The sequence below is a fragment of the Alligator sinensis genome, unplaced genomic scaffold, assembly GCF_000455745.1.
Source record: "Alligator sinensis unplaced genomic scaffold, ASM45574v1 scaffold14_1, whole genome shotgun sequence".
Classification (NCBI taxonomy): domain Eukaryota; kingdom Metazoa; phylum Chordata; order Crocodylia; family Alligatoridae; genus Alligator; species Alligator sinensis.
This window is the reverse complement of record NW_005842709.1, coordinates 220,240-231,753: the sequence shown is the minus strand read 5'-3', so window position 1 is coordinate 231,753 and position 11,514 is coordinate 220,240. Positions and strand designations below refer to the sequence as shown.

General features: G+C 44.7%; 1 protein-coding gene across 1 annotated transcript in view; it reads right to left on the bottom strand.

Moving 5' to 3' along the window:
- Positions 1 to 4,783: 4,783 nt before the first annotated feature.
- Positions 4,784 to 11,514, bottom strand: part of HARS (histidyl-tRNA synthetase) — a 27,366-nt gene continuing 20,635 nt past the window's right edge. Inside the window, exons 11-13 of the mRNA XM_006034144.3 lie at positions 9,278 to 9,394; positions 7,846 to 7,992; positions 4,784 to 5,342 (exon numbers count right to left, since the gene is read on the bottom strand). Of these exons, the coding sequence (XP_006034206.1) occupies positions 5,283 to 5,342; positions 7,846 to 7,992; positions 9,278 to 9,394 (324 nt within the window). The 3' untranslated portion in view covers positions 4,784 to 5,282. The remainder of the gene's footprint in view (positions 5,343 to 7,845; positions 7,993 to 9,277; positions 9,395 to 11,514) is intronic.

Genomic DNA, 11,514 nt, shown 5'->3' with positions numbered 1-11,514 from the left:
AGGAAGGGATACGTCTAGGAATCTATCAGCGATGGGGAGAGGCTAGAGGCTGATCAGACCTCTGTTGCCTGCTTAAGATACACGCTGGGTTCGAAGGAATCAGCTCCGCAGCGCTTAGAGATCTTCACACCGTGTAAAGTCTCCTCCTCCTGGTAGTCGTGGAGTCCTCCAGCTTGGGCGGAAATCACTCAAGCTTTTTATACGGCTAGCAAGCCAATCCCTAGCCGCCACGTGTGAATAATTTAGAACTGGCCAATAATGGGGCTCAAATTAGCATACAAATGGTGGGAACTCTTTGCAACGAGCATCTGTGTGCTGCAACAAAGAAATGCACTGTGCAAAGAAAGCTTCAAATTGGCGGGAAATTCTCCCTTGCACCGGGGTTCTCTTTTGCAGCAGAAAACTCCACCGTGCAAAGAAGCTATAATTTAGCAGGAACAATTTAGCAGTGCTGAAGCACACAAAAACAAAAATCACACCCTTTGGGTTGTGACACTCCTGTATCTATTTTAAATGGCATTGGCTGTCCATTGAGCTCAATTTCTGTCATTCAGACTCCTGGATCTGGTGAAGACTGTAACTTCATCTAAAAGCACTGTGCAATCCTCTGCCTCCTCTTCCGTGATTTCACAGACTCCCGTGATGGAGACAAACTGAAGCATAGTGGCTTTTCTTTTTACATTGCCAACATATTTATTCTGTAGCAGGTCACTGAGCACGACTATATCCTGGAGTTTGCCCAGACCTGTGGCATTGGCCTCCTTTTCCACTTGTTTGCCATTGTGGGCACTGGTGGGACCACTCCCTGTGTACATTGTGCCTGTCAGTTCTATTTGAATTTGTCTGTAGTTTCTTTACAATGTGCATTGCATCCATATTAACTAATGCCTGACAGAACGGAGAATCAGTCCTGATTTCTCTTTGTTGCTGTTTAACTAGCTCTGATTGGCAAGCCTGTGTGACAGCCTTCTGGAGCGTTAAATCAGGGTACAACTGTAATCTTTGTGAGAGCTCTGTATCATGAAGTCCCACAACTAAGCGGCCCCTAATTAGCTTCTTAAGCTCCTCATCTTGGCAGGATTCTGCCATTGTATGCAAAGATGTGATGAATCTGTCTATAGGTTCTGAAGGCTCCTGTTTACAGACGTTGAATCTAGCTCATTCATAAATCACATTTCTTTTGCCCAGAAAATAATCAGTTAATGCTTCTATCCTTGCAGCATAGTTTTTTCTCTACATCTGTAAGAAGCAGTGACAGTAGAATTTCATTCACCTGATCTCCTCTGAAGCAATTAAAACACCTGATCTATCGAGGCTACATTCCAGGGGATTGGAAATCAAACTGTTCTTGTGGTGTAATTGAGTGCCTGCATGGTCTCTGTAGTCAGCCTCAGCACCGTACTGGGCTCTGCTGCAGGTAGAGGCACCCAGCTCTGCTTTGCGCTGGATTCAGCTGCTGCTAGAGTCAGATCCACCAGTTGGGAATCACCTATTAGATTTCCTGTTGGTGGTAAGATTCACCACTTCTCACACCACGTATTATTCTGGATCTTAGGAAGAAGCAGTCCCTCTTTGTTCTCATTAAACCTTTATTGTAACAACTAACCTGACCCCAAATGGTCAACTGACCCCTTCCTATGGATGATATCACTCTTTAGTAAGGGAGTTAACACTTACTACTGTTAGATGGGTGCTGGTTCTGCAGGAAGCAGCCAGGCCCTGCCCATGGAACCAGTGCCCATCCCAGGGATGTGTGGGCAGTGGATCACAGCTCTGCCCTGGCCCTGCGCTGTCACCGCCTTGTGATTCTGACTCTGCCCTGCCACCCATCCCGCTCTCGGCCACTGCTCCCCTTTTGCCCATGGCCTCATTCCGTTTACTGGCTGAGCACACCCTGCCTGCGTGAGTCCCAGGCTGGTCTCCACGGAGACCCTACCCACCAGCTCTGTCTGGCACCCCTGGCGGTAGCTGTGGGATGGACTGGCTGGGATGCCCAGGCTGCAGGGCTGGGGCCAGCAGCAGTGGTAGAGACACTGGCAGAGGCAGCGAGAGTATGAGGGCGAGAATGAACCATTGCTGCAGGGACTGCTGGGAAGCCAAGACTGGCCGCCATGCCATCCAGCAGGCTACAGCTCCTGCTCTGTCCGAGAGCTGTGTGCAGGGGGTAGGGCAGGCTGTGCGCCATGCCAGGCAGCACCTGTGCGCCCAGGGGCAGGACTGGCTGCACACACCACAGCCTGGGCTGCCCCACCTGCCTGGGCCAGGTGGGACTGAGGGACCTGCCACAGACTGGATAGAATCACTTGACAGGCTGAATTTGGCCTGTGGGCCATATTTTGCCCACCCCTGGACTGAAAAACATGTTTTCCTTTGCAGAAGTCAGTATTTTGAAAGTCTAAGGAGTTACTTACTAGCCATAAAACACTGGCTTGGAGTATTTGGAGTAGTTTTAGGCAGTAGGAAGGAACCCAATTCATTTTACAGAACAGCTAGCTAGTTAAAGTATACACTGGCTGATAAATTTGAGGTTACCGGATAAAGCAGGACTTGGGGGCATATGGGGATGATACAGTTAAATAAGATTTAAAAATGAATGATACTTAAGTCATACAATTTTAATTATCGATTGTTGCACAGACTAGGAAAGAAGAGGCAGGAGATCTAGTGGTGAGGGAATAAAATCCTGTGTAACCATTTCTAGTTATGGATTAAATATGAAAAGTAGAATTAGAGCACCCATCTGTCCTTTCCAGGGCATCCAGCTGTATTTATTTATTTGACATATACGCTGTTTTTCCCAACAAAGGCTCAGAAAACAGAAGAACTTAAACACAGAAATTTGAGATGACCAGAACAGTTTAGAAGGGAACTAGCATATCAAGATACAACAGGGTCCCTCAAACAATATCCTATGTGTCATATTGAATGAAATAGTTTGAATGTTTGTAAAGATTGCCCATTAGCCAGTTTCAGGAAGAAGATAGGATCTATCTCCTTATCTAGCTCATTGTTTTGGAGCTACGTGCGAAATGTCCTGACTTCGCCTAAAACCTTAATTTAAATTGTACCTTTAGAAATTTTTTACAAAGAAAGTAAATATCCTAAATTCTGAGACATCAAAGCCTAAGGCCTTTTTAACCAAATTGCTAAGAAAAGAGTATTTACAGTGATATGGAAGTCTCCCCAAGAATAATTTAAAAAAAATGCTCAACAAAGGTAATTTCTGTTGAGTAAGATCCGAGCCCAAATTTGGGAGTTATGATGAATTGAGTAGGAGGAGCCCAATGACGGCAGCTCACTCAATAAAAACCTGTAACTTACTGTCCCAATTTGGAGGGGACTTCACTTGCAGAACAACGAAGGAAGAATCGCAAGTATAAGGTCAGATTAGATTGATCGCCTAATCAAGCCTCTCCGTGAACACGAATCTCTTAGTTCACACTGAAGCCGCGGAGCGCCCAGAAGGGACTGAAGGAAGGGGACGTAGTCCTATCACTGGTGAGCCCAGCTCATTGAATCGTATTGCTGAGGCCAGCCTATTGAACCGTACTACTGAGGCCAACCCATTAAATCGTACTACTGAGGAATGAAACCATATTTTTTAATTTGGCTTCTCGGAATTCTAGGATTGTAAGTATATTATGAAAAATAACAGTATTGATTCAAATTTAACTTTTAGTTGTAATTGTAGTTGTTTTTGTAACACATTCTTATAGCATTGTTTGGGAAGGAAGTGCATTTGGAGCATTGTTTCTGATATATGCAATTATTGTGTTTTTAATGTTTGTGGTGTTTCTTAAAGCTAAGCAGTGTTATATATGTAGCAAAGAGTTTTAAAATAAAATTGTGTTGTATAAATTAAGTGTGTAATCATTGTGAAATCGTGCAATCAGCTAACTACTCCCCCAGCCAGTGCATCAAAACGAATCAGTAAATTGTGTGGGATTTTCTCTATTCCATAACCCACTAGAGACACCATGCTAGCTGTGTTTGGTAAATACCTGCCCAAATAGTGCTTCTGAAAGACATCCAGGCTCAGGCTGTAGCAGGGTTCAAGGGGGTAGAAGTTTCAGAGGCGAGGAGCAACTACAGAGAACCACCTTTCATGTTTTCAATAAACAGACTTGTTTTGCTGGCAGGAAGTTGCTCTTGGCTTACCTTAGTGACAGGGCATAAGAGGGAAAGTGGTCCCTTGGGTATATAGGGTCTAGACCATTTAGTGCTTTATAGGTCAAACTAGCGCTTTGAATTGTACCCATCTAGGTTTTTTTGTTCTGTTTTTTTTGGGTGGAGAGAAGGAGCAGGAGCACAGAGTAAGACTGCAGCCAGTCTTATTTCTTCTGGAACATTAAATATGTTCTTAACATTAAATTCTTAACATTAAATATTTCTTCTGGAACATTCAAGGGATTAAATAAGAGGCTGGGGAGAAGCAGCAGAGGGAGGAAAAGAGACTGGCTTTTTGTTTTGCAATATTCAAGAGATTAGATACAGGCTAGAGTTGGCAGGGACAAACTGTTCCATGAAGGACCCATGTATGAACTCCTCTTTCCTATGTTTTTCATTTAACATTTTCAATAGAAATTTCCAAATAAGGCTTTCATTGCACACACAGTACTGTCACCAATGCACTTTTAAAAGGTGAAACATCACTAGAGTTCAAGGAAAAGAAAATCAGCTGCAAAGACATTTAACAAGAGGTTCTTGCCCTAGAGGAAATCTAGGAAGGTTAAGAGCATCCATGACAGGAAAAAAAACTCAGAAGACAGTAACAGGAGACAGGTGTGAGATTCATGAGGTTTATTAAACTTGCTTAGAATATTTTACATTATGTCTGAGACTAGATCATTTCCCTCCAGCCTTGGAAGAAATGCTATAAGAACATTTATTTAACATGAAAGGAACATGACACAGTGACCAAGATGCTCAGTATTTGCCAGTGGCACAGGGCTCCACAGCTCTGCCAAGTAACAGTAATGATCAGAGACAGGAGGTTGGCATTCTCCAGTCTCAGGGAATGTCAGCTCCAGCTCACCCCCAGACTTGCTCAGGGGCAGAACATGCTTTAAAGATGGACAACACAGAATTTCTGCTCCCTGGGGACAAGGAGTTCCACAACAAAATAAATATGGCTTCAAAGCAACCTTCCAACCCCCAAACCCGCTGACATGTGTCATAAGCAAAGCAGCCAAGAACCCTGGCATTTACTGGAAGAAATCTTTGCAAATCTGTCCATCAACCAAAATCCAACAGACTAGCAGATGTGGGTGGCTGAGAGGACTTCAGGGCTGGCATGTTCGCTGCTTGATTTCTTCAACAAGATTTTCCCTACGAATATCAACCTGAAAAAAAAAAAAAAAAGAGAATAAATGCTAAAGCATTCCCTCCTGGAACCTTCTTTTTCCACCCCATCCAGTAAGACACCAAATTATACTTGCTCCCCTTGTTGCAAAGACATAGCAACAATCCACCCACCCACAAGTACCTGGAAGCTGGTGATTTTTGAAGCTGTTTGTAACAAACTGCATCAAGTCACCTCCTGAAGGGCTCTGGATCAAGCTTTATCAGAAAGCAAGTATGGTTCAGTACCCATCTTACACACGCATCTCTGCAGAATGACAGGCATGGGAGCTCTCCATATGAACCCTGAGCTAGAGAGGTTGTTCCCTTTTCCTTGCGATTCCTAAAGCCCTTTTTTCAAGACTGCTACACAAAGAATGCTCTTACTCCTGTATCAAAAAAAACCTTCTCAAGCTTCCAATGAGCTTTTTAGGAACCAGTTCAAAGGTATCCTCCTGTCACACAGAGAAGGGGCTTTTAAAAGGATCCAGGCTAAATATCACCTATAACAGGTCATTTACTCCCAGCTGATCATAATTAGCATGGGTTGGTAAATTATCAGATTCAGGGGGAAGGAGTGAGATTTCTCTAGAAGACTGGGAAATCATTTCCCATGACCGGGCCTCAAGGGTTTTGGCCCTTCATCCCAAACCAGAAGAGGAAATACAGGAAGAAAAGCCTGGCAAGTTGCAGAACAACCCCACCACCAAGCTGTGGTGCTACTTGATGACTGTGAAACTCAAGCTGAGCTGGACCTACTCACAAAATATTGATGACATTTGCATAATGCAAGACAATGCAAGTTTGTGGCTGGACCGTCTGAAAAGAAATGAGGCATCACTTCCAGGTTATTTTATTATATTTATGATGATTTTAAGCAGGCTCCTATTTGTCTGGTATGGCACTGTGGAAAACATCTACCCTTGATTAATTAGTATAGTTAATATTTCTTCTGCAATTAACTTATATGTAGGAAGAGACATTCTCTGTATGGGCCTTGATAGGTGTCGTCTCCTGATTTACTCTCGTTTTACCTCAGTGGTTTCCTTGATCTTCCAAGGAGGACTCCTCAAAAACCTTGTGTTTTTCCTGCTTACTAATCAATTTCCTGATATGTTCCAACTTGGTAGAAATGGATAACCTTTTGTTACTGAAGGTTAATTCAATCAAAATTGGGACTTCCTGATAACCAATAATGAACAGTTTGATTAACAGGATTTTCCTGTTAATTACTGCTTGGGACTCTCTTGATTTACACAACTACGAGAATGCTTTGAAGTTGCTGAGCTAAAGGGTATGAAAGAGGAATGAAGTAGCTAACAGGGTGCGCTTCAAGGATGAGAATCATTCTGACACAAAAACTGATACAATGCCCAGCTGATCTTCTAGGTCAGCAGTTCCCAATCTGTGGTAAGCGTACCACCAGTGGCATGCAGACAACCTGTCAGTGGTAAGCATTAACAGATTTATTATAATTACTTTATATGACAAAAATTTGCTGGTGGTACTTAAGGCTTTAAATTGGTGGTGTTCAATCTGTCAGAGTTTGAGAACCGCTGTTCCAGGTGAAAGGATCCACACCTTAGAGAAGCTGAAAAGATTGAGACCACCTCTTTGCCTGTATTGGTGAGAAACTATCACTTTACAGCAAAATAGTGGACTTTGCTTTAGGTTCATTTAACAGTGAATACTTGTAGTAAATCAAGTCTTTCTGTAACTCAAACAAGTTGCATCAATCCTTTATACACTAGTCCTGAATCCCATTTCATGACTTAACGCTTTGGAACTCAAGGATAAGAGTAGGAGACTACCTGCACTAAAGAGACTGTAAAGCTCCCTGGCTCAGAGGGAACTAGACGGAAACTCAGAAACTGAAGCTGCAGAACTAGACATTAGAAACCTGAACAGGTAAGCTTTTGGCATAAAGAGTCAAAACCAATGGTATCAATAAAAATAACCCAAAATAAGGTGGAATGTTAGCTGAGTATTTTAGCCTGTGAATTCATTTTTACAAGATTTGGAAGGATATTGAGGTAACACCACAGCATGTCACAAGGGGGCACTACAGAAACCAAAATGACCACACTTACAGATTTGCTCCAATCTAGGCAAGTGTTGCCACTTAACTCAACAACCTCACCTCCACTCTGGTCCTCATTAGCACCTACCCTACTTCTCTCCCCTTGCTCAGTCTGCCCACCGTTTGGGGGAGAGCTTTTGCCTTCCTGTATCTCACTAATTCAGATTAAAGGGCCTAGCTTCTTCGATTTCTCCTTCATCAAATAACTCTAAGACTTTCTGCGATGCAGTGTGTGTGAATGTGTTACTAGAATACAGCAAAATTCAGCACTAGTACTCAATGAATATATACACATAGGTGGAGAGGCAGGGAACAGTCAGGTCTCTCCTCCATCCTTTCCCATGTATGGTTCATTTAATCTCTGACAAGGCAAACCTGGTTGATTTCCAGCCCAACCCATCCCTAATAGGGAAAGTAATTCTCACCTCCTCCCTGGTAGCTACATCTCTCAGCTTGACGACTCCATCCTTGAGCTCCTGCTCACCTATGATGGCAACAAGAGGGATCCCAGTGTCCTCGCAGTACTGCAGCTGGTTCAGCAGTTTGGGGTTCTTCTTGTATAGCATTTCTGCCTAGAGGGGCCCAGAGCAGAGAAGCATGTTTGTTACATGCTGATTTCTCCAAGCATTCAGGGTTGAGATTCCTACTAATTGGGCTTTCCCTCTGCTCTGCCTTTGAGGAAGCAGGACCAGAACTATCAGTTACTAGGAAGTAAATGTGGCTTCTCTTTCTGAAAATCAGTAAGAGAACTTCCAGAGCTGGAACATTACCTTTAACATTAGAAAACATTTAGTCCCATCAGCAATATAAGGACAGCAGAGCTGGAAGACCTTGCCTCTGCCCATTCCTGTGCTGGGGCTGGACAGTGAGGAGCTGTGTTGATTCTATGCAGCTGGAAGATGTATCCACATTGCTGCCATTTCTCTCTGTCCCCTCAGTGAAGAACTGAGTCAGGGCTGGGCAGCTTCCAGCTATGCCCACACTGTGGGGTTGGGAAGGAGCAGAGAGAAGCAGCAGTAGTGCAGGCAAAGCTTCTAGCTGACTAGCCCTGGTGCAGCTCCCCCTTCCTGCTGGAAGCTAGACTCATGACCCAGCCAAAGCATGGTGGGGGAGGGGAGGGGAGGGGAGGGAGGCTGGGAAAAGTTGCACTGAGGCAGCACAGTTCCCAGTTGCCTGGCCTCAACACAGGCAGAGACAGCTGCCCCCCCACTTGCAGCTGACACACTGCCAAAGCCTCTGGGGCCATGCTGGACTGGATCCAGGTTGTTCCTGCCTGTGGCTTGAAAAGGTTGCTGGCTCCTGAGGTAGGCAGTACAGTTCAAGCTCTCTTTATGCTTTACTGAGGCCCCAGAAAGCCTACCCCTACCAGTGCTGAGGGTGGGCCTGGCAGCTAAATCTAGAAAGAAGGCACAATTTTGTCTTGCTGGACAAAATGATGGGGGGGAGCTGGACAGCAGGTCTTAGGTCTGAAGAGGAGGCTACAGCTGGAAAATGATGTGGAGCAAGAGATTTAATAAAGGATTTCCTGTACACTCTTGCCCAAGGACACAAGAAAATACCTTTTGGAGCCCCCCAGGAAGTAAAATGATCTGGGTGTGTTTATTAAGCAGATGCCAAGTCCCCTTCTCAGTGACTGGCAGAGGACGAGGAGGAGTGTGTGAATGTAGACATGGAACCTCTGGATAGAACTGAACAGGTAGTAAAATCACAATCAAGAGCTCAGAGCTTGTTGCTCAGGTGCAGCATCTCTCCTGAAAGTTCTCCTTGCTCACAGTCCTCCACGCCCAGCACCAGAAAAAGAAGGAATAGATCCAACTGGTCTCTCTCTTTCCTTGCTCAGACATTTTCCAGTCATACCTTGATCCCAGAATCCCACAGCTCAGAGATGAGCTTCAATCTCTCTTCAAGGAGTTTCTTTTGAGCAGATGCCACAAGCACTTGCGTGTCTGTTGTCCGGATCTTCTCCTCGGAAGCCTGGGAGCAGAGACAGGATGTTAAAAGATCTGTTCAGGACCTACAGAATTATCCTAACAACTAGTGAGCAGAGACTTCACCCACCTCAAGTCCTTCAAGTCAAGAAATACAACCAAATACATTGGGTCGGTATGTCACCAAATAGACATCCAGGTGTGATCATATTCCAGCCTGCTTAAGCCCCTGAAAAAGGCTGCTTAAGGCTAAGACAAAGGTACTTGACAAAAGTAAATGTTTCAACACTTTTTCAGGGATGCAAGCAGTGTGGAATAAGGTTGCACTTACCAATGTAGTTGCCTAACAGATAGAACAGGATCTGGCTTTTGTCTATATAGCAGTGGTGGATCTCAGGAAGAATGGAACCATGTTTGTCACACCAACCTGAGTCCACGGGCATGCTCCTGAGCCAGTGGTTCAACTGCAAAGTTGCTTCAGACTCATTCCCACCATGCATTCTAGAGCCCTTAAGTCTTGGCAGTTCTCAGAGCAGGCACTGGGGGTGAGGCTGAATCAGCTTCACTAGTTAATTTCCTGCTCAGACAAGCAAGATGTGCTCAGTTCTGTTGCATCTGAAACCCACTGCTGATGCAATACAGACAGGGCCTTAGAGCCCTTTGTAAACATCAATTAATGGGCAGGGGGAGAACTTGCTCATGTTGTAGAAGGACAAGTGAAGAGCAGCAGTGAAGGAAGATTGCTTGAAAACCCCTGCAAAGGAGAACCAAACCCCATCCTTTGAGGGCTATTTGACCTTCCTGAGAATGTTGGATTTTGTTGAAAATGCAGTTTCTACCTTTTCCTACTGCAACACCACCATATTGGAGCTGCCACTAACCAGCAACTCCACCCACCATCAGCTGAGCAGGCCTTAAATGGGCATTAAGTAGGTGTTTGCAGACTCTAGCTTCTACCTCCTGACAAAGACTTGGCAGAAGAGGACACAGACAGCTGAGGCCCCCATGCCTGAGCTCCAAGGTACAGGGAAGGAAGAGAAAGGAGGTCAGCAACAGCAGCTATGTTGGGGGGGGGGGGGGGGGGCGGCAGTGAAACTGTCAGAATTGCTGGAGAACTATCGTGTTAAATCAGCAGACCCTGCATTCTTCACCTGGAGCTCAGATAGTCCCCTTTCCAGACTTGAGTGTGCTAAACAATGCGCACATGCAATTTCTCCAGTGACTGCAGGTTCTGTACAGGCAACCCCCGCTTAACGCTGTTTCACTTAGTGCTATTTTGCTATAACGTTCATTTGAAATTGACACCCCATTTCATTTAGCGCTCAGCAAGTTTCGTTATAACACTTGTGGTCACCATCTTGGGTCATTAAAAACAATTGTGGTCGCCATCTTGGGTTTTCAAATACTTTCAGTTTCACTTAACACTTATTTTGCTTAACACTTGGTTTTTCAGGAACCAATTAACAGCGCTAAGCAGGGGTTGCCTGTAATATTTTGACTAGCTCATTGGGGCAGGACTTATGCATTCCACCTTGCTACGTGTGAAGGCAGCAGGTGCCATTACTGTGCATCGAACACAGATACTGCCATAATGCAGACCAAACTGGACAGGGGGCTGGACCCAATGATCTCATGAGGTCCCTTCCAGCCCTAAACTTCTGTGACTCTGTGTGAAACATTAGAGCTCAGTCTTCTCAAGCTGAAGCTAAGAAAACTCCTTTACAAAGTCCTGCCTCCCCTTCTTGGAAGATGGAGCTGGTATTTCTCATCTTTCTAGGGTAAAACCAGCACAAAACCCTTTCCTGGGAAATTCTTTCAGGCCCCTGCTGGTCACCTTTAACCCTTGATAGCCTCCATTTCAACTGGCTAGCCATTCCTTTGTAGCCAGTACAAACGCAGGTGGGGACCCGATTCCTTACATGCTACAAGAATCTGTCATCCCTAGACCCTTAGAACAGAACATAGCAGAGCAAATGCCTGGCTACCTTCTCTCTACAGCCCCAAGGAGACAAGAAGGGATTTCATAGTGTTTATCTCTTGGTGGGGAATTTTCCTAATGTGAAGACTCTTCTTCAATAGAGGATCCACTAAGCAAAACTGTTCAGTCCCCCTTCAAGCAAATGCAACATCTTCAAATAGACCACAAAAGCCAATTCTGATGCAACT